This window comes from Salvelinus namaycush, chromosome 3 (assembly GCF_016432855.1).
Source record: "Salvelinus namaycush isolate Seneca chromosome 3, SaNama_1.0, whole genome shotgun sequence".
NCBI classification, from domain to species: Eukaryota; Metazoa; Chordata; class Actinopteri; order Salmoniformes; family Salmonidae; genus Salvelinus; species Salvelinus namaycush.
In genome coordinates, this window is record NC_052309.1 from 78,279,555 (window position 1) to 78,301,859 (window position 22,305).

At 40.7% G+C, this 22,305-nt stretch overlaps 1 protein-coding gene across 1 annotated transcript; it reads right to left on the bottom strand.

Annotated features, from left to right (window-relative positions):
* Positions 1-14,319: 14,319 nt before the first annotated feature.
* Positions 14,320-14,724, bottom strand: LOC120044048 (phosphoinositide-interacting protein-like). Its single transcript, XM_038988638.1, has one exon. It carries the CDS (start codon positions 14,722-14,724, stop codon positions 14,320-14,322), a length of 405 nt encoding a protein of 134 aa, XP_038844566.1.
* Positions 14,725-22,305: the final 7,581 nt, after the last annotated feature.

Sequence of the window (22,305 nt, forward strand, 5' to 3'; positions counted from 1 at the left end):
TTGTGGCTGTGGTATGTATTATGCGTGGCGAGATGTAAGTCCCGGCACCATCGTTTAAAAAAAAAAAATCAAACGATGCCATTGCCAAGATGACAACGATTTCATGCTGTATGAGTGTTCTTTTTGTTAACATAGAATTGGATTATTCGTAAAACATTTATGTTGATGATGACGTTGTGATTTTCCACTGCATGTTTACATATTCAAAGCAACATGTCCCATATAACCGAAATTATGAACAAGCTTGACATTTTAGATGAACAAATTGACAATCGGAAGAATGGCTGGTATAGGCCGAGAATAAAGGCTGAGACAATTTCCACAATGGTCACCATCCAACGCCTATACATTATAATCCATCACCAGGACTACTACGGACTCCATGTCTGGTATTGGATAGGGCACCGTTTGCAGCAGCTTGCGCCGGTTTGTGTTATGGTACCCAGAATGCCCTGAGACCCCTCTCGTAAATTATAGAGGTCATAGTAGTCAGAGCTTTAACATCATTTTAGAATCATTCATTACGAAAATACAATATATCATTTCGACCCAACCACCAGGTACGGAGACTGGACCGAATGCTCGTTTATTTAACTGCAATAACCAACGTCTTTTGGGACTCGCTGTGGCCTTGCAGCATGGAAACATGTGCGTTTCACGATGACGTCACAAATTGGAATCAATGCCCCTCCCAGTCCAGGGTTGTTTGTAAACATAGGATGGTGGTGGAGGGGAGGGTGAAAACATCAACACCTCTTTGCAAGAAGACCATGATCACACCTCTAGTGACAAGTACTGATAGTGGCATTCATTTGAACAGGGTATGCCAGTATGGCTTTGGATTGCATATCTACCTTGTCCTTCACCAGTCCAAATGAGAGACAAATATATTTTTCATGAAGCATCAGTTTACATCAGAAATAATGTTGGATTTGTCAGACAACCCTACACACAATTTCTTGGCTCTTTGTACAAATGAATTGAGGGGGATAATCATTTGTTTATATATTTGTAAAAAACACTCCTGCGCAATCTTGAACATGTAAAACTAGATAGAAAGCATGTAGGAATTGTAATGGATTTATATCTTTTCAAATAGGCCTAACTTCCTTTTTTTCTGGCCCCCGAATTGCTTTTGACAAACAAATTGGGCCAATTTTGAACTCCCATTGTGGCCCTGGAGCCAAAATTATTGCCCACCCCTGCTTTATACTGTTTTATACCTTGTGTAACATATATCTTTCTTAAAGGGCATTTTACACAATCACCTTGGAACACCATACCTGGGGTCTATCGGAGTATCCTATAGTGGCTTTCCTTATCTCTCCTCTCCTTAGTTGTTCAAAACAGTGTCGATTTTAGCATGTAAATCTTGGTGGGGCAAACTCCCAAATTTGTTTTTAGATACATGCCAGCAAAGCCACTACACAACACAACACTAAACAATACATTAATTGCATTATAACGGTGACAAACGGTTCCCACAAACTGTTTTCTTTTCAGCACCATGGAGTGAATCCTTACCACTGCTACACCTGGCTATCAGCAGAGACTTGTCTGGCAGCAAAACAGTTCATTCAGCCTCATTTACTGCCTTTTTTAAAGACATAGCTGATATGTCTGACTTCCTTAAGCAAATGTGGTTTCTACTGACAATTGAGATGTAGAAACATAAAGGGACAACGAGTTGATAAGAGGCAATCCTTAATTTCGATTAAGACAAATGAGCGAGCTAGGGCGGACGTAGTCAATATAACTATTTGTTCAGTACTTTTGAAATGTACAGCGACAGAATTCAGAACATGGGCTGTTCTTACAGTATTCTCCCTGTACGCCAAGTCAGAACCGTAGGCTAAGTTATGAGGGGGAAAGGGACCAAATTATTACAGTGAGGCACATGGGCTACTAACATCTTACTACACAACATATTTATGCAGCAGCATACAAGACATTTTTGGACTCACCTTGTTGTGCTGTGCTCACTTGAACAGGAAGGTGGCGCTGCGGTCCTTGTGGGAAAATGTTGTCATCAAACTTTGTCATCAAAGTCTGGCATTGTAGTGGAGGACCTGTTGGACTGTTTATTCTTAGTGTTTTCTTAGCACTATGCCAGGTGCTTGTAAGGGCACAGATGACATCAACTTCCAACTTCCAGTTGAGGTAGTTTAATGACACTGATTCACATAAATCCAGAGAATTCCTGTACGAAAGACTAAATATTAGTAGGGACATAGGAGAACTGTAGCTCCGCCCACCGGTAATTGTGTTAACCAAGCGTGTGTGTGGTTATTTCTGAAAGACACACAATGGCCTTGGCTAAAACAAAGAATGCCAACTAAAGGCAATCAGAGGAGATGGCTGGAACTTATCACTTGGCTTGTGTACTTTCTCTATAATTACTTCCTTCTCCTCTGTTAGAGATTTCCCAGCATACTCTGCTCCACAATACCGGTGGGCGGAGCTACAGTTCTCCTATGTCCCTACTAATATTTAAATCAAATCAAATCAAATTTTATTTGTCACATACACATGGTTAGCAGATGTTAATGCGAGTGTAGCGAAATGCTTGTGCTTCTAGTTCCGACAATGCAGTAATAACCAACAAGTAATCTAACCTAACAATTCCACAACTACTACCTTATACACACAAGTGTAAAGGGATAAAGAATATGTACATAAAGATATATGAATGAGTGATGGTACAGAACGGCATAGGCAAGATGCAGTAGATGGTATAGAGTACAGTATATACTTATGAGATGAGTTTTTCGTACAGGAATTCTCTGGATTTATGGTGCTTTCAAGACAACTGAGAACACGCGAAAAAAACAAAGTCGAATCATGACGTCGGTGATCTTCAGGTCAGAGCTCTAGAAAGAGGCCAGAGTTCCCGACTTGGAATTCTGTGTTAGATGGCCGTTCAAAACGTATTTTCCCAGTCGGAGCTTGTTTTTTCCCCCAGAGTTACCAGTTGTCTTGAACTCACTGAAGTCTGAGATTACCCAGTTCCGAGTTTCCAATTTTGAACGCGACAGGATTGACAACATGGCCAATGTATTCAAACTTATCTGGCCCATGGTGTTCAATGTTTATCCTTTTAAGCTTGGAAAAGAGACCCTTAAACCCAGGATTTTACCACTCTCCCACTCCACTGAATAGCAGGCTATTGATTGCTTTGCGGTGCTTGCAGTAAGCCACTGATTCCTTCCAAACCACACATTTTTGTTGTGTAATGTTTATGTCCAATGGCTGATGAGCACCAATACATTTTATATATACTTTCTCTTCATATAACAAGGATTGAAAAGGATTTGCCGGTAGATTGTCAACGTGATTCATGATAACTGTTTGTATAGCTTGCTAGTTAAGATTTTGAAAGTATGATGTTGACATGATATCAGGAATCATGGTAAGACCCAAGTGCAGACCGTGTGAAGTAACAATGTTTATTGTAATACCAGGGGCAGGCAATGACAGGTCAAGGCAGGCAGACTCAGGGTCAGGCAGAGTTTAGTAATCCAGAGCTGGAGCAAAGGTACCAGACGGCAGGCAGGCTCAGGGTAGGTAGAGGTCAATAATCCGGAGGTGGGACAAAGGTACAGGACAGCAGGCAGGCTCAGGGACGGGCAGAGTGGTCAGGCTGGTGAGTACAAGGTCAGGACAAGCAAGGGTCAAAAACCAGGAGGATGAGAGGCAGTGAAAAAGACATGCGCTGACAGGACAAACACTGGTAAGCTTGACAAACTGGCAACAGACAGACAGAAAACACAGGTATAAATACACAGGGGATAATGGAGAAGACGGGCGACAGCTGGAGGGGGGTGGAGACAATCACAAGGACAGGTGAAACAGATCAGGGTGAGACACATGATCAGTCCAATCAAAGCTACGGTACATATAACGTGATTTGACGTAATTTTATCTGTGGCCAATGACCTTGAGCCTTTTTGGATGGGCACTTATTATGTAACTCTATGGCAGCACAAAAGGGGCTTGAATTTTCAAGCTCTCCCCGTAGATTTTGTGGTTACGTAGTGTCCCCATGAGTGACGGAAGACTGTGCCAATCACGGCGCAACTAGAGAACATTACCAACCCCTACACCATGTATTTTCCGCTGACTGTTCCACCACCACAGAAGCACTGAGCTAGGCTGAAACACCTGCATTTTGGAGCTGCCTTACTCAAGAAAGCGAAAAAGAGACAATGTTTGAATGCGGCTTTATGAACTACATTTTAAAAATTGTTTTAATTTTTTAAATATATATTTTTAGCTAAACAGGTGGGGCTCAAAACAGGTGACCTGCCCTGAGTGACGGGTTGTCACTGGTTCAGAATATAGGATAAGTGGCCCACCCAGGGGATTTGCTTTCCCCTGTGGTTCTTCAAGATAAATGCTCTAAATGCAAAGATAATTTGCCTCTTCCTCTCTGCTAAAGGTGAGGAATAAGGCTTAGGTCTGGTCCAAAAACAACCCCTAGCCCCATACCTTAGGCACATAATTTGTTCTTAACTGACTTGCCTAGTTAAATAAAGGTTAAATAAAATAATTATTTCCATTGAGGTCCCTAAAGTGCATGGTGCAAAACCATTACATACAGTAGATAGAGACATAGAAACATTCTTACATTCAATAGATACATACATACATACATTATTACATAGGTACAGACATACATACATTATTACCTAGGTACAGACATGAAGATAGTTCTATTGTTCAATCATCAGCTAGCTTTTGAGGTTCTTTTTTAATGAAGTTATGGTCGGTATGGCTTTAAGTTGTTGTGGTAGTTTGTTCCGCTCCACAGCTTCATATATAGAAAGGTATTCTTACGTATAGACTCTTACGTTTTAAACAATCAATATCAGAGGCTCTGGGTTAAGAACAATTGTTACATGCTTGTTTTGGCTGGTCTGTAGCTTATTCTTTAGATGTTTATGGATGCTGGTGAACCATTATGTGCATGCATAATTAAGGTGACACTGAACCAGTGTACATGCCAGAGTCACTATAAAGACCTTTTTAGGTCTGAGCTAGGAATGTACTTTTTTGGTTTATCTTTATTAAAGCTTTCAGTGCCATAGTATCACCAGTCAGGTACCTATCCAATTCACACCCATGGTAGCAGACCACGAGTAGCCCCCTTTGACACTTAAACCAGGGAACCTTGCAATCTTTACTCTGGAACCAAATCCGATGGATTCTGTTTTTCCAAGATGCATAGAAAGTCTGTTATTTTACAAATGCCTAAATTCTTTAAGAGCTACACAAGTGCCTAGGGGTAGGGGTGAGTGGTTGTTTCTGGACAGACCACCACAGAAACTATTCTTTCGAGATGCATGCACCAATAAACTATATGAATATCCAGCTACCACTGGAGGGAGGCATGCACCTTCCTTAACAATATTCACAAGATGGGAGAACCGCAGCAGAATGCTGGTAAACTGTATCAGAGGTTTACAGGAATAATGCATATCCTGGCATAATAACTGATTTGATAAATCATGTTCAGTCATTTCATAACATTATTTATGAACATGAAATGCTTTGAAGACTTATGTTACTGTTTTTGTAACATGAAAAACACGACAGTATTGCATCAGCTAGTGTTTTGCTAAACCCAGTTTGTTTTAGCAGGCCATAGAATGTGACGTGCACTCTCCATTTGAACTGTTTGTGTTCGAGTCAGAAGCCATATGAACCATATGAATAATGTGGATCATTACAACACATGTTTATTTTTCCTATATGGATCTCTTACATGCTGACAACATACAGTAGGCAGTAACCCTTTCAATAGATTTGGCAATCATACAATCGAAATGATTTGATATTTCATGGTACAAGAGCAAATATTTGTGAAAGGGTTATTCTGTTTTGTTATGGTTCGTATGAAACAGTGTACTTATTTGTATACAAACAGCTTGTATACCAAAGAGTGATACGCAGGTGTATTAAAAGACTGCCTCACCTGTGTGAGAATATGCTAGAGTATGTATTTGTGGTAGGTTGATGGACATGCCCATAATTGTAAACAATGTGTAAAACAGGCAACATAACTCTTGCCTCACCTCTCTATGTCAAGGCCTTATAATATTCTGCCACTGGAGTGTGAAGTGATAATGTGCTACTGATGTTTATGACTCACGCCACCATGACAACCTGAAATGGAGCATTAGCAGGAAACCCAGGGTCCCGCGAGGCTCTGAGCAGCGTGGTTTCCATACCACTGTTCCTGGGGAGAGGCTGCTCTAATGCCTCTCCTCCATTTCCTCTGGCCGGGGCCACAGCCAAATGGACTCATTAATAACACTCTCCATGAGGGCGTCAGAGGGAGCTAATGCTGCCCAGAGTGCTGATTAGGGCAAGGGGAATCCCAGGGGGCGAGAGGCAGAGGATAGGCATAATGAAAACTTCCTCTCCTTAGTCAAACTTCAACTCAGAGTGAATAAAGAGAACACACATTGTATACACACATACAACAACTAACACAAGCATACATTTAATTGTTACTTGTTTGAGTTTGACTGAATCAATATTCTGAATGTTTGTATACCGTCTATTGCGCAATATTCTGTACTTACAATAGATGCTACTATACTGAACAAAAATATAAACGCAACATGTACCTTCCATTTTTCATGAGCTGAAATAAAAGATCCCAGAAATGTTCCATACGCACAAAAAGCTTATTTCTCTCAAATTTTGTGCACAAATTTGTTTATATCCCTATTAGTGAGCATTCCTCCTTTGCCACGATAATCCATCCACCTGACAGGTGTGAAGCTGATTAAACAGCATGATCATTAGGCCAAAGATGTATCAAGTTTTGAGGGAGCGTGCAATTGGCATGCTGACTGTGAGAATGTCCACCATAGCTATTCCCAGATAATTTAATGTTCAATTCTCTACCATAAGCCACCTACAAAGTCATTTTTGAGAATTTGGCAGAACGTCCAATCGGCCTCACAACCACATGTAACCACTCCAGCCCAGGACCTCCATATCCGGCTTCTCCACCTGTGGGATTGTCTGAGACCAGCCACCCGGACAGTTGATGAAACTGAGGAGTATTTCTGTCTGTAATAAAACTCATTCTGATTGGCTTGGCCTGGCTTCCCAGTGAGTGGACCTGGCTCCCCAGTGGGTGGGCCTATACCCTCCCAGGCCCACCCATGACTGCACCCCTGCCCAGTCATATGAAATTATTTCAATTGACTGATTTCCTTATATGAACTGTGACTCAGTAAAATCGTTGAAATGTTCCATGTTGTGTTTATATTTTTGTTCAGTATAATTTTGAGGTAATAAGTTTGACTATAACACTATTTTGTGTTCTCTGTCATGTCACACAAATATAATTTTATGTCACTAAAAACAGTGCACACTAGGGTTGATATGTCAGTCAAACGATTCTGTAGTCTCCCTGCTTTATTCAGCTAGACTTGTCTCTGTCGCCGTCCTTTTAGAAATCCTTAGTCATTGCTGGAGAATGATGTTTACTCTTTTTGTTTGTCTCTTGGTTGGGTGGATCTACTGTCACATCCTAAAGCAGAACCTACATTGCTAGTTAGACTAGTTTCAGGCAGCCTCACTACTAATACACTCCCGTATGTATTTATTTAGACAGTGAAGCTAAAACTATTCATTTGATTCTATACTCCAACATTTTGGATTAGAGATAAAATGTTTTATATGAGGCGACAGAAAATGTCACCTTTTTATCTTAGTGTATCTTCATACATATCTGTTTTACCGATTAGAAATGAAAACACTTTATGTGTCTATTCCCCCCATTAGGAGTTGTCATTAGTACTTGGACAAATTAATGTACAGCAGGGGTCGGCAACAGGCGGCCCGTGTGCCAAAAACGGCCCACAAGTGATTTATTTTGCCCCCCAAAGTTTTTTGTAAAAAAAATAAAGTGTTTAAAGTAGGAAATCTGTTTCCAATTATTCCCTCAAATAAAAAGAGAGACATATGTGATCGTGTCTCAATATAACCAAGGTATGAAATGATTTTATTTGAAAATGCAATCTCTTTTTGGGCTTCCTTGTAAATAATTTGAATGTTACAAATTATTATATTTATGTTTCGCCCCCCCGACCGACAAAAATTGTCCCGCGGCTGAATCTAGTTGTCTACCCCTGACTTATAGTGTTTTACATTTAGTCAAAACTTTAGTATTTGGTTCCATATTCCTAGCACACAATGACTACATTAAGCTTGTGACTCTGTGAACTTGTTGGATGCAAAGGCAGGTTGTTTTGGATGTGTTTCAGATAATGTTGTGCCCAATAGAAATGAATGGTAAGTAATGTACTGTATTGTGTCATTTTGGAGTCACTTTTATTGTAAATAAGAATATAATATGTTTTTTAAACACTTTTACATTAATGTGGATTTGTCTAAATAGTTATGAAACCTTCAAATGGGGTAACTAGATACATAAAGTGCTTTCATTTACTAAATGGTAAAACAGATATGTATGAAAATATCCTCAAATAAAAGATGACATTCTATACTGTCGCCTCATATAAAACATTTGATCCAAAAAGCTGTAGTATAAAGCCAAACTAAAAGTTTTAACTTCAATGAATAAATATGTAGGAGGGTGTACATTTAGCACTCATCTTCTTCAAATAAATCAAATCAAAATCAAATAAAATTTTATTTGTCACATACACATGGTTAGCAGATGTTAATGCGATTGTAGCAAAATGCTTGTGCTTCTAGTTCCGACAGTGCAGTAATATCTAACAAGTAATCTAACAATTCCCCAACAACTACCTAATACACACAAATCTAAAGGGGCGCCTTCTTCACCACACTGTCTGTGTGAGTGGACCATTTCAGTTTGTCTGTGATGTGTATGCTGAGGAACTTAAAACGTTCCACCTTCTCCGCTGCTGTCCCTTCGATGTGGATAGGGGGGTGCTCCCTCTGCTGTTTCCTGAAGTCCACGATCATCTCCTTTGTTTTGTTGACGTTGAGTGAGAGGTTGTTTTCCTGACACCACACTCCGAGTGCCCTCACCTCCTCCCTGTAGGCTGTCTCGTCATTGTTGGTAATCAAGCCCACTACTGTTGTGTCGTCTGCAAACTTGATGATTGAGTTGGAGGCGTGCATGGCCACGCAGTCGTGGGTGAACAGGAAGTACAGGAGGGGTCTGAGCACGCACCCTTGTGGGGCCCCAGTGTTGAGGGTCAGCGAAGTGGAGATGTTGTTTCCTACCTTCACCACCTGGGGGCGGCCGTCAGAAAGTCCAGGACCCAATTGCACAGGGCGGGGTTGAGACCCAGGGCCTCCAGCTTGATGATGAGCTTGGAGGGTACTATGGTGTTGAATGCTGAGCTGTAGTCGATGAACAGCATTCTTACATAGGTATTCCTTTTGTCCAAATGGGATAGGGCAGTGTGCAGTGTGATGACGATTGCATCGTCTGTGGACATGTTGGGGCGGTATGCAAACTGAAGTGGGTCTAGGGTGGCCAGTAAGGTGGAGGTGATATGATCCTTGACTAGTCTCTCGAAGCACTTCATGAGTCAATGAGTCATTCAAAATGTCGAGTCTGTCACATTTTGAAGCTTCTCTTTCTGATATTATTTTTGAGGATAAAACATAAAAAATAAACATTTATTTTAACAAATATTTATTATTTTACACTTTCTATAAAAGGAGTTAAATATATGTGCTGATGCAGTCTTTAAGGATGGACACAAGTGCTTTAGAGTTCATGTCCCACTTCAACCCAGCACAGATGAAATCCTGGCTGTCTGTACATGACATCTTGTCATTCTACATCATAGGGGTAGAATAAGGTGCATATGCCATTCTTCACTTCCAACTGGAGTTGTTCCAGGGTCCAACAGGTTCCTGGACAGAGGAAAGTATATATATTTTTTGAAACAACAGCCATATCTTCATCATTATTCATCATCATCAGAAACAGACACACACCGCTTGAACTAAAGCTCAAACCTTCTTTAAAGAAAACAAGGGCCTCCGGTTCACAGTCCAATGAGAAACATGGTCAAACACCCAGAATCCAGAATTCTGTCAACTCCTTAAAGTTGTGAGGGTCAAGCTGTCAGTCCAGGGGGACCAGCCATTGGTCAGGTGGGTCACCTTTGACCATGTTTGGGTGTCACTTTGGCAAGATGAGCTCTTCGTAAGGCACTGTGAGACTCCCCAGGTACCAGAATATCCAGAAGACCAGGCTGAGGAAGATGAGCAGGGGCCCCGACAGCACAAAGAAGTCCCAGAAACTCAAAGGAGCAAAGATCCCCAGGAAAAATAGGATCAGACCGACAACGTCAAAGACCAAAGCCAGGATGAGAAAGAAAACACAGCGACCCATAGAAGAGGTATCCATAGCAGGGACATGGACGCTGTCTGGGTTCCTGTCGGCTGAGGACTTTACAAGAATGAGGAGAGGCCTTTCCAGCCACAACCTTTTTAAAACACAAGTCGCATTCTTCTAATTTTCAGCACGCCTTCAAATTCTTCCATTGTAGGAAACAGCAACAAAACTGGTATCCAACCACATCAACAGGTTGTACTACTCTGAATGATCCATTAAAACATAAAAGCCAAATGGTCCAACCTCATTCCTAAGCAATCTCTGACTTTCAGCAATGTAATTATGCTTGAATGCTTGAAATGGATCATCTCATTAGATAACTATTTTTATTTTGGATGCTTATCAAGATCATTGGATGTATATTTAAAATAAATAAAAATCTAATGCACCATGCATCTGTGTATAAAATAATAATGCATTTGATATGAAAAATATGACATCAGCATATATGTATAACATCTAACATTATGAACAGTGTGGAAAAAGATACTGTATGTTGGGAAGATATATTTCAGTGATTCTATCAGCAGTTTATATTTAGTCTGCTGGATGCATTCCACAATTATTTACTATTTCATGCTTCCTACATCATGACAGAAAGAGGAACTGCAGTGAAAAACCTCTCCCTTTAAGTACCTTGTTTGACCAGTCAGACAGTCGTGGGAGTTTGGTGTACCTCTGTGCAATACCTATTCAACCAAGGACCGCAAAGCAGAGTCAACAGGCCAGGATTAGGTAACATTAGCATACAGACAGGCAACGCCCTGAGTACAATGACTTGATATGCACACGCTCATTATCAGTCATGTTAGACAAAAGCTATATGTTGGTAAGGCAACTGAAATCTAAAGAATATTAAGAAATAAAATATGAAATAAATCACAACATTAAAAAAAATGCTTTCTGGTAGAATATACATTTTAGAAGTTTGTGCACATGAATAAAAACTAAATCAGCCTACTCAGTGAACAGTTAAAAGAGTATAGCCCAAATGTCCATGTAATGTCAATATGCAGGTGAAACCAAGCTCAGTGCCCCAGGCCACACAACGTTTTGTTGAGGGTTTACGGCCTGCTTTGGCAATGCAATTGTTGTGGCACAGGCAAACCTGCCTGACTACTGTTTTTATGTAGTGTCAACAATTGTAAATGCAGATGATTGCATTTCTGGGTCTGGCTTGAAGAGAGCCTGTGTTCAATTACCTGCCGTTCAGACAGGGGCCTCTGGGATTTCCGTCTGAGACTATTCTAGAAAATGGCTATGATGGACCTTAACATGTCGGTATGTTTATATGACAAAATATAGCCTTTCCACATAATATTGATCCTAGAACATAAAATGTTCACATATCACATGGCGATTATATTAATAAATGATATATAAATAAAAAACTAAAACAATATAATATGCATTCAGAGCAATATCTACAGTAGGCCTATACCCCTAGGACTATGTGTCATTTCACCCCATAATGATCTTATGGTCTTTGTTGTCAAGAACTGACGTCCAGAGCAGTACTGATTAATGTCCTGAATTGTCTGTAGTCCCATTCCGTGAAGCGTACAGTGTTGAAGGTAGTCTTGGGATCAGAAAGTGCTACGGAGAACCTTGAAATTCAAATGAGAAAATACCAAATCAATAGACTGAAAACGTTTCTTCCTGAATACAGATTTATACATTTTCAAGATTATCATTTTACTTTACATTTTACAATTAGGCAATACAGTCCCCTAATTCAGGGTTTCCCAATGAGGAATAGTTGGTTATTTGAATCAGCTGTGCAGTGCTAGGGCAAAAACCAAAACGTGCACCCGGGTGGCCCCAGGACCGAGTTTGGGAACCCTTGCCCTAATATGAGTTACCTATGGTGAAGCCAATATTGGTTACCTAGGCCTACCGGTTTTATAATGTTCTTAGAGCAAAATAGCTGAATGAGGTTAGTGTGTTTATCAGAGAGAACTTATTTTTCATTAGTGAAAATCAAATATAGTTTATTTTCCTGAAATAATGCACAATTTATTAGAAGCCTACCCCAAAGCCTATCCCAAAACTTACAATCAGAACAGCCTTTCAACATTACCCCTAGCGAGGGTCTGCACATCCAAGTTCTGTATATCTGGTGTCTGTTTTTCCTTCTCCATCGAAAAGGAGTTCAAGCTTGAGTCATAGCCACCATTCTGATAACCGAATGATTTCCCCCAGGTTATTCGAGAGGCGACGTGAACAGGTGAAGGCGTCACAGCTTTAACCTTGTTTTCCTCGGCATACTTTGTGGTTACATGTTCAGGTTTGCATTTTTTGTTAAGCCTCTCTGACAACTTTCTGGCCAACTGTACAAAACTCCGTTTCTTTTTCATTAAGCTTGTTCCAAAGCTGTCTTCTGAGACCTGTATATTTCCCACGTACCACATAATCCACCAAGCCAAACTTATGAAAATTATAATTGAACCACTGTAAATCAAGAAATCGCCATAAAACCTGCCATCGATACGCAAATTGGCAAAAATTCCAATGAACAGGATAATGAAACCAATAACATCAAAACCAATAGCCAGAAAAAATAACGGCACACACCCGCCTATGCATCTAAGGTCCATCATTGTATCGATACACCCTGAAAATAACGGAAGGTGCGTCTATTCTGTTCCTTCTATTATTCTCGCACCCAGATAGCACACCTGCTGTGAGAGCCGCCCCATCGTGACGTGTTCAGAGCGAAAAGTAGACAGTACACCATTTATTTTCTTCTTCTTTAAAAAAAAAGTCCTTTGTCACGATAACAGACTATAATTTAATTGATCAGCAAACACATAAAATAGACAAACAAAAAGAGCTATACTTTCTTATGGCGCACTTATTTTACAGTAGCCTATTCACCAGAAGTGGTTGTCTTGCATATGGTGTTGTTGCTTGATGCAAATGATGCAGCTTGTGTGCAGGCCAACAGTTCTTTCGACGTAATGTAATTTGCCAGTCAAATGAGTATTCACCTACAAGTGAAAATACATAAGGGAATGTCGTGGAAATAATAGTCTGCCCACCCTATACATCAACAAAATCGACCACGTTGATATAATTTGCCGCATTTAGACAAACCTAGTCAGTCACATACGGCATTCTGAACAGAAACAGAAACATCATTATTCTAATAGTATTTTATAGTCACTCTAAAATTGAGGTTGTGTGAAATCAAAGTTTCAGTCCAGTCACGAGAAGGACATTCAAATGCTATGAAAAGTGTGATGTTCTTCACTTCCCCTTGGCACTAAAAACTTTTAATTTGTTGGGCCAGTCAAGTGTCACACTGCCCGTCACAGAGATGACATCTAACACACACACACATCACTGGAAGTCTGTAAAGGCTGTGGATGTGATGAGTATAGCCTGCAGCTGAAAAGAAAATGCATCCATCACCAAATGTTATTTATTTGACCTTTATTTAACTAGGCAAGTCAGTTAAGAACAAATTCCTATTTTCAATGATGGCCTACCACAAAGGCATGCTGTCAATACTCAACCCTGCTCTCATCAATATACATGCACACATCTTTCTTCTAAATATGCTTGTCACTCATTCTAATAATTATGCATAAAAGCAGTGGACTACATTTATAATTGTGTTTTTTGGCAGCATTGTAATTTTCTAGTACTTTCAAATGCTTAAGAACAAATGCCAAAGAACCTTGGTTATAATGTATACTTTGTCATGCAGATATTAAAATACAGTATACATACGTAGTGGTGGAAGAAAATAGAACGGTTCATGTCCCCCTACAAGTTAATTGTCTTTAGAGCAAACATTCATCATGTGAACATGTAGCCATGCTCAGCAGGGAAGTATCGAATCCTCCATTGTGCTTTTGGGAAACTAAATGGTCTGATAACCAGACTTTGAGCCTGAGGACTCTCCAGGAAAACAGCATACAAGATAGGGATACCCCGCCCGGCCCACCTCATAATTTAAAGACTGGTTGCCTGTAGTAACTGAAGGGCTTCTTCATGGTGGGCTGCTTCCTGTTCTCCTTGGTGATGGGGATCAGCACCACGCCCACCACCAGCACCATCAGGCCAATGGATACCAGGGCCGGGCCCAGGATGTTGGTGGCCTTCCTGCAGTAGCCAGCAAAATACAGGCCACTCAGGATGAAGCCGCAGGCAAAGATGCTGCCCCCAGTGGACATGAGGTGGAATGGGAACCAGTAGATCTCACATGTGCTGCGGGCCGACTCGTTGGTCCAGAGGGACTCGCTGCGGGACAGGCTGAACACGGTGCTTTCTGTCTGGGGAGTGAGCTGCTCCTGGGACTGGGAGTGTAGGGTGCACTCCCCAAGGGGGATGTTCTCTGGTAGTCCAGGCATAGCCTTTAGCCTTACCCCTCCTCACCTGGGAGTCAGTGGAAGAAGGTGAAGGTTCAACAATGACCCATACATCCCTATCTCTTTCTGTCTATTTTCACCTGAAGCTGGAATTTAGAGTGGAAATAAGTATTACCTAAAGGATAAGGGATCCAGGTTGGAATAGCTTCTACTCTAAACAATAAAATGTATCCAGGTGTTATATTTTCGAAGTCTGCATTTCACATTACATTACTTGTTGTTTCAAATAAAAGGAATGTAAAAAAAAAAATGGAATAAAAAATGTGAACAGCACGAGCGCGTTAGAATGCATCCATTAAGAGGAAATTGCCTCGTGCTTCTTGGACGCACCCTATTCTATCTTGGATCTCTCCTCTGTGAGTACAACATGAAGCCGATATCATATCACCTCAGTGATACACATCAGTGTATCATATCACTTTCACTTAATACTTCAATGTCATGATAAAGGGGCGATATAATACTATACAACAGATTGCAAATTCAAGTTTGCGTCTTACTTTCCAAGCCATAAATCGAGCACAGAGCATATTACCAACTTTTAGAATGTATTTGCTCTTGGCAAGTCTTGAGAAAATACAACTCAAGGCCAAAATCTAAAGAGATCAGATAAAGACCTACCTTTGAGATGCTGAGTAACTTGCTGCTTTGATGTTATCCCTACGGTGGTAACAGTATCTCAGTGATTTTAGAGACCATTCCAAAAGACAGAGAAAAAAAATGAATAAAAAGCTTTGGGTGTGGATGTTTGTGGACCGCAAGCCTTTTGTGGCCAGCTGAATGCACTGCAGATAACCTCCAGAAAACAGCCCCCCCCCCCTTATGGTCTCTCCACCTCCTCAACAGACCCTTCTGACTCCTATTCATGCTAGCACTCACAGCATCTGCCATGGCTGGTATTAAATTAGTACTGATGATTCTTCCTGCCTGGGCTAGGGGCTTGCCTTGCTGTCCCTAGAGTGATTTCATCCAGTCTCCCAAGTATTGAGTTGAGCCTTCAGAATTCATGTGAAGATGCATGTCGTGGTTAGAGAAACCTCATCCCCAGATCCACAGGGTAGTGTTTGTTGATCTGAATGTCTGAAAGCCTTTATAACTGACCAGAAGAGAGAGAGAGAAGAAATCAATGTACAGGAAGACTATTAGAGATGAGAGGGGAAAGCAGGGCAGGGCACTGGAAATGGCTCACATCACCCACCACTGTGACTTCTCAATGCTTCTGTATGGAAATCCTCTAGTATTTCTTATTTTATTCTATTGAACCAGCAAAATACCCTTGAGGTTAGAAACCTCATTGGCAGGGGGGACCTGGCAAGAGGTCACTAGGAAGTAGTCAGCGTGTACACTCAACACAAGAGCATAATACCAGCGGTACACTGTGGTTATTGGGCCTTCAGTGGGGAAAAAATCTTCCAAAACATTGTACCAAACAAAACAATTAAGAAAAACTCAGACAGCACCCACACTAACGTTACCAGCCACAACTACCACACTGCTTACACAACCTATGGTAGCCTAACGCCATCACTATGACACTATCACCAAAAACGACCACAGTGACACATCAAAGGATACGAGTTTGACAGGCTTGTGATGCTGAAAGGACAGTGACTGTAATACCGGCGCACTCCATGTAGAAGAGCACACTTTTTGTAAAACACGTAAGCCAATAGAAAGACAGCAGTCACACACAGCATTATGTTAAAGAATATGCCAGTAAGTCCCAATCATAAGAATACAAAAACACAAACATTAGGCTAAGCAATTCCAAATCTAAGTGTACAACCATTACTTCCCATTGCAAACATCGTTATCATGTTCAGCACACAAAGTTACCAGTGATCTAAAGTTTAAATGCAAAAATGTTTCACACGCATAACACATATTTTCAAAGAGATAGCTAACAAGTGAGCTGCCATTTGAAAAAATAACAGTTCCAATCACCAGATGATCATTTGAAATGTTACTTCTTGTTGAAAGTTAATCTTGAAAAGGGCGACGCTAACACATTAGCTTCAACATCCTCTTCGAAAACACCTGCTACTTAAGCCGCCATTGCACACCAGCCTACAACAAAAACGAGCTAGCTTAGACCTTGGGAAAACTACTGCTCTTGAGAAGGTGGAAGTTTCCATAGGTTTCTGTAAAAATAGTCTCACCCATTACAAGTAAAAATGTGATTGATTGATTCCACGGTCACTCTAAAATTCTGCTCTAATACAGTTGAATGGAAGATGCTTTCTATCAAGCTTCTGAGGGCCTGGCCAATAGTGACCTATCTAGCTAGATTTATCTCCCCAGAGCACCAAATAAAAATTATCAGTGCTATCCGGGATCCTTGGGACACCCCTACCCTAAACACTAACCCTTTGTAACGCTCGTCGTAACGTGGAAGAGAGGAGGACCAAATCGCAGCGTGGTATGTATCCATATTTATTTGAATACTCTTCAATACGAACAAAACAATAAACAGAACGAAACCAACGACGCTACAGTCCTGAACTAGTGAACATAGAAAAAAACAATGAACAGGAACAATCACCCACAAACAAACAGTGAAAACAGGCTACCTTAATATGGTTCCCAATCAGAGACAATGACAAACACCTGCCTCTGATTGAGCACCATATTAGGCCAAACAACAAACCCAACATAGAAACACAAAACATAGAATGCCCACCCAGCTCACGTCCTGACCAACTAAACAAAGACTAAACAAAGGAAATAAGGTCAGGAACGTGACACCCTAACCCTGATTGGATCTTTTTTCTCCTCAGTTTTAACCCTTTCCTATCCAACACAAATTGAAGAGATTAAATCAGAATGTCATTTAAAATAATAATATAATAATATTATTGATAGTCAAAATAGAAATTAAAACAACATTTAAATAAAAAAAATACAACAATTATTTTATAAATCCTTGGCCTTCTCTGAAGGTGTAGAAGGCATTGACGTATAAAAGAACTGAATACTGCTTCCAGACTTGATACCCTTGTTTTCAACTTAATCTACTCACGTTCGCATACCCCGTTTCGTGGTTGCTGCCATATGCTTTACAAAGCTTATAACACCTGTGCACTACCAAAGGTGGTACAAAGATGATAACAAAAATGTATATGGCTGATTTTTTTTATTCTACTTCTCTATGGGGCCATCAACGGGAAGATCTTTTGGGGCTCAACTTCAGCTAAACTGCAGTACCGAAAGTGCCCTCTAAGCACAGTGGAAAGTGTGCTTCCAGACCGGAACTCTGGCCCCCTGGTAGAAGGCCTTGACGGTTCCCACTGCACAATACAATACTGTAACGACCCTGGGTGCGGCAGAGTCGATTTCCGCGCTTATAAACCCAGGGTCGTTACACAACATTTTACTTTATCAGACCTTTAAACTCAGCAAGAAATACCCTCTCCTGCAATTTTATGGTATTTTGTAAACACTAGGTAAAGTGTTTACAAATAACAGCATATCAATTAATATTTGGTGTTTTATATAACTTGCACTTCTAGGAGCCTTAAGAAAGGCTTCCAAACTGGTTGCAACTACAGTGCCAAACAGACCAAAATGACATTGCATTTAAGGTTTAAGGCTCCAATCTGTCCCCTAGACATTTTAAGTTGATAGGGCATTATAACCACATACGAGTTATATTGGTACGGCATTCTCAGTCATGGGTGCAACAAATATAGCCTCTTACAAGACCCGCCTCATAATATGTTAAGGAGCCAGAAACAACAATACCGTGCTCCCACTAGTGGTCAGAAGTTTTTTGCCTCTCTTAAGTACTGTACTCTATTCTGTTGGGTGAAATTACAGTACCTTTCGAAATACAGCAACATTCCCACAATGCACCATAATTTACAGTGTGATGCAGTAAAGTGTTTCAGGTTTGTTTACTGTCGATAATAACAAAAATTACAGTATAAATTACAGTTTTCTGTTACAGTGTAGGTAATGTTATTTTCAATACTTGATCATTGTCTAAACTCCAACTCTTTGTAATGCACCAATCTATAGCTAATAATTGACTTTAGTCAGGTTGTTGAGTCAATATACATTCTTTCCTCATTGGTGTTCCATTGAAGTGCCCTGTTATGATCTCATCGCTTACAGTTAGTTTAGCTTGGCACAATGTATGTTGACTTGGGAAAAAACTTGGTGACAGTTGGTGACGATTGATCTTTGCAACATAATCCCTTTGTTTAATTCAATCAGGATTCAAGGAGAGCTCCTTGGCAGGGAAAATGGCTCATTCGAATTGGCTAGAATTTGCTATAGAAAAACAAAATTTGCACAAGTGCTCTCTATTGAATTATTCTTATGTTTCTCTGTCATGAGTCGTGACTGCACCATGTGAATGACTCGTGCTCCCTGACTGGGTGTGTTCCTACAATGTTAAGCAAAAATTCCATATTGCGTCGTCAGAAATGTATTTGTGGTGCAGTAGGCAATATTACCCACTAGAGGGCAATGCTGGTCTTTACTAGGCTAAACTTTATTTTGCCATATAGGCTCTGCATTAGAGATTTTGCACCAGGATTCATACTTGTGTCCTCTACCTAGCATAATTACTACTCAGAATGTAACAGTTTTGTGCACCGCTATATGTGAGACATGTATTCGCGGTTGCCTCTAATGTGCCAGCTTCTGCTTATGATGTGTTAAATCTATCTTAAATGGTCCATTTACTTTAGTCGTAGACACCTAGAGTAGTCACACACTGACATGAATTTATTATTACCTCATATTCTCTCAATAAACTTAGTTAAATGGATGAAGAGAAAAAAGACATGACTGTTGACTGGTCAATTGTATTGTGTATACTATTTGCAGACATGTGCACCAAAGATACATGGTAAGACTCCCTGTTTTTTTGCGGAGGGAGGATGAAAGAGAAAAATACATTTGGATGAATAAAGTCACACTGACTCTTGATCCTAAACAGCTCATCATTAAATATCGATGAACCCTCTAGAGTCAGCTACATCCACCCAGCCTCAGACATAAATAGCATTCAGAAGAATACAATGATCTGTCTCACTATCACTGCAGACCCAGGTGACCTTGAGACTAATTATTCTCTATGGCAAGTTTGCATCATTTGCTAGAAAGGCCCACAGGAGGAGCCATGCTCCCTGGTTGAGGGCAAACAACAGCCGCAGCATTAATTCAACTTATCCACTCGACTGCTGAGAGAGGCTGCATGGGATGAGACCCTTCAGGTTTTGAAGATTCATTTGTCTCTTATTCACAAAGTACACCTATACTTGTTTGATTCAAACGCTGCGTTTCCCCTCTGTCTCACCTTCTCCTCAAAGGAAATAGATCATATTACATTTATTTGGTAGGCTGGATTTACTTATACTCTATTGCTCTCCCATATCCTTTGACAAGGCCACCGTATTTATTCATCGCTACTGAAGAGAAACACGTAGCACACCACTCAACAGTCTCGTTTTATTGTGTATGTAAATCCGGGACACTCCATTTAGTATGATAGGTTACGTTTGGTATGGTTACACAAGACAGATGGTTACTTAAGGCAAAAACTTAAGGTGGGTGGATGGGTAAGTGTATAACACAAACATCTAGCAACCCAAAGGTTGCATGTTGAAATCTCATCATGGACAACTTTAGCATTTGAGCTAATTAGAAACTTTTCAACTACTTACTACTTTTTTGCTACTTTGCAACTACTTAGCATGTTAGTTAACCCTTCCCCTAACCTTAACCCTTTTAGCTAACCCTTCCCCTAACCCTAACCCTAACCCTTCAACCTAACTCCTAAACTTAAGCCTAACCTTAGGCCTAACCCCTAACCCTAGCTAACGTTATCGACCTAGCTAGAATTCATAACATATCATAAGTTTAACAAATTCATAACATATTGTACATTTAGCAAATTCGTAACATATAATACAAATTGTAATTCATAACATATCATCCAAAATGGGTGATGGACATCCACAAATTAATACATACCATACGAAATGTAACATATCATACTAAATGGATTATCACGGGTTTACTTAAGGAATAATGTGAAATGCTCTGAGACGAGGTTGCACTCAAAGGAGAGGCATATGTAGTCTCCTGATGCTTCTTGTTCCTGGCTCCCATGCTACTTTGAAGTCAATGTCTTGCACTGTGCCACCCCTGCTAAAGTGTGTCAGGGAGATAGATAGACAAAGAGAGAGAAAGAAAGAGAGACAGAGGGAGTAACAGAGAGAGAAACAGAGAGGGAGAGAGAGCACTAATGCATGCAGTTGGGAAGGTGTGGATTGTATAAACAGATCAATAGCTCAGGCAGGTCTTATTTCTGACAGATTTGTTTTCCCAGTCTGGTAATTGGCAGGGATGGAGCCCGCCACACTCCCTGGTTGATCTCAAGGTGCTCTGTTTGCCTTCTTTGCTGATGTCTGCCTTGGATTGTTCATTGAAGGTTGTTGATGGCTTCCGATTGAACTGAGACTGGACACATGGTTTGGCTCTATATTAAAGTATGGGGGCTCACTGAGGATTAAGTTTAAGAAAGCTGTCTTTCATTATATCCTCTTTGAATCTTTAAATCTCATACGAGCCTGGCCTTATCTATTAGTAATGGTGAAGGATCAGACCCATCTCTACATCTTCAGTCAGTGCATGTTTCTCTCTCTCTAGCTGAGTGGTTACTATCATGGGTAAAACCAAACCCTTAAGGTTATGTCTCTCGGATTACATTTTCTGAATGGATCTTCGAAAGGGAAGCTAAGAATCATTATGCAAACAGAGTTATGAAAAAGGTTTGATTTCAGGTCATAGTCAGTTTTAAGTACCAGGGATTCTAAATAGCCTTTTTGAAAGTGAGTTTCTTAGGTAACTTTTTGGGACGTGCCCTGTAGGTGTCATCTCAGTTTAAACTCTGTCACTGCTGTTCTGCATGAGTGCAGTTCTTTCAATGAGAAATACAACCATTCAGGCAGAACAGAAGACTTTCTTTATGGCAGAGGCTATGCCCGTATGGCACCATCAGAGTCCTAGATGAACTCACTCCAGAAGATTCTAAAGTTGGAAGATTCAAAATATTTTCATTTAATTAGTCGGTGGTGACTCGACATCTTCCATAGTGGTTGAGATGGGCAGCGGATATACTCCTACTGTCAGCTGGAACACACAGTGTTGCTGGATATGTGGAGCAAGAGGCTGAGAAGCCCTAGTCAGCCCAACCTACACTACTGTCAGCTGGAACACACAGTGTTGCTGGATATGTGGAGCAAGAGGCTGAGAAGCCCTAGTCACCCCAACCTACACTACTGTCAGTTGGAACACACAGTGTTGCTGGATATGTGGAGCAAGAGGCTGAGAAGCCTTAGTCAGCCCAACCTACACTACTGTCAGTTGGAACACACAGTGTTGGTGGATATGTGGAGCAAGAGGCAAAGAAGCCCTAGTCAGCCCAACCTACACTACTGTCAATTGGAACACACAGTGTTGCTGGATATGTGGAGCAAGAGGCTGAGAAGCCCTAGTCAGCCCAACCTACACTACTGTCAGCTGGAACACACAGTGTTGGTGGATATGTGG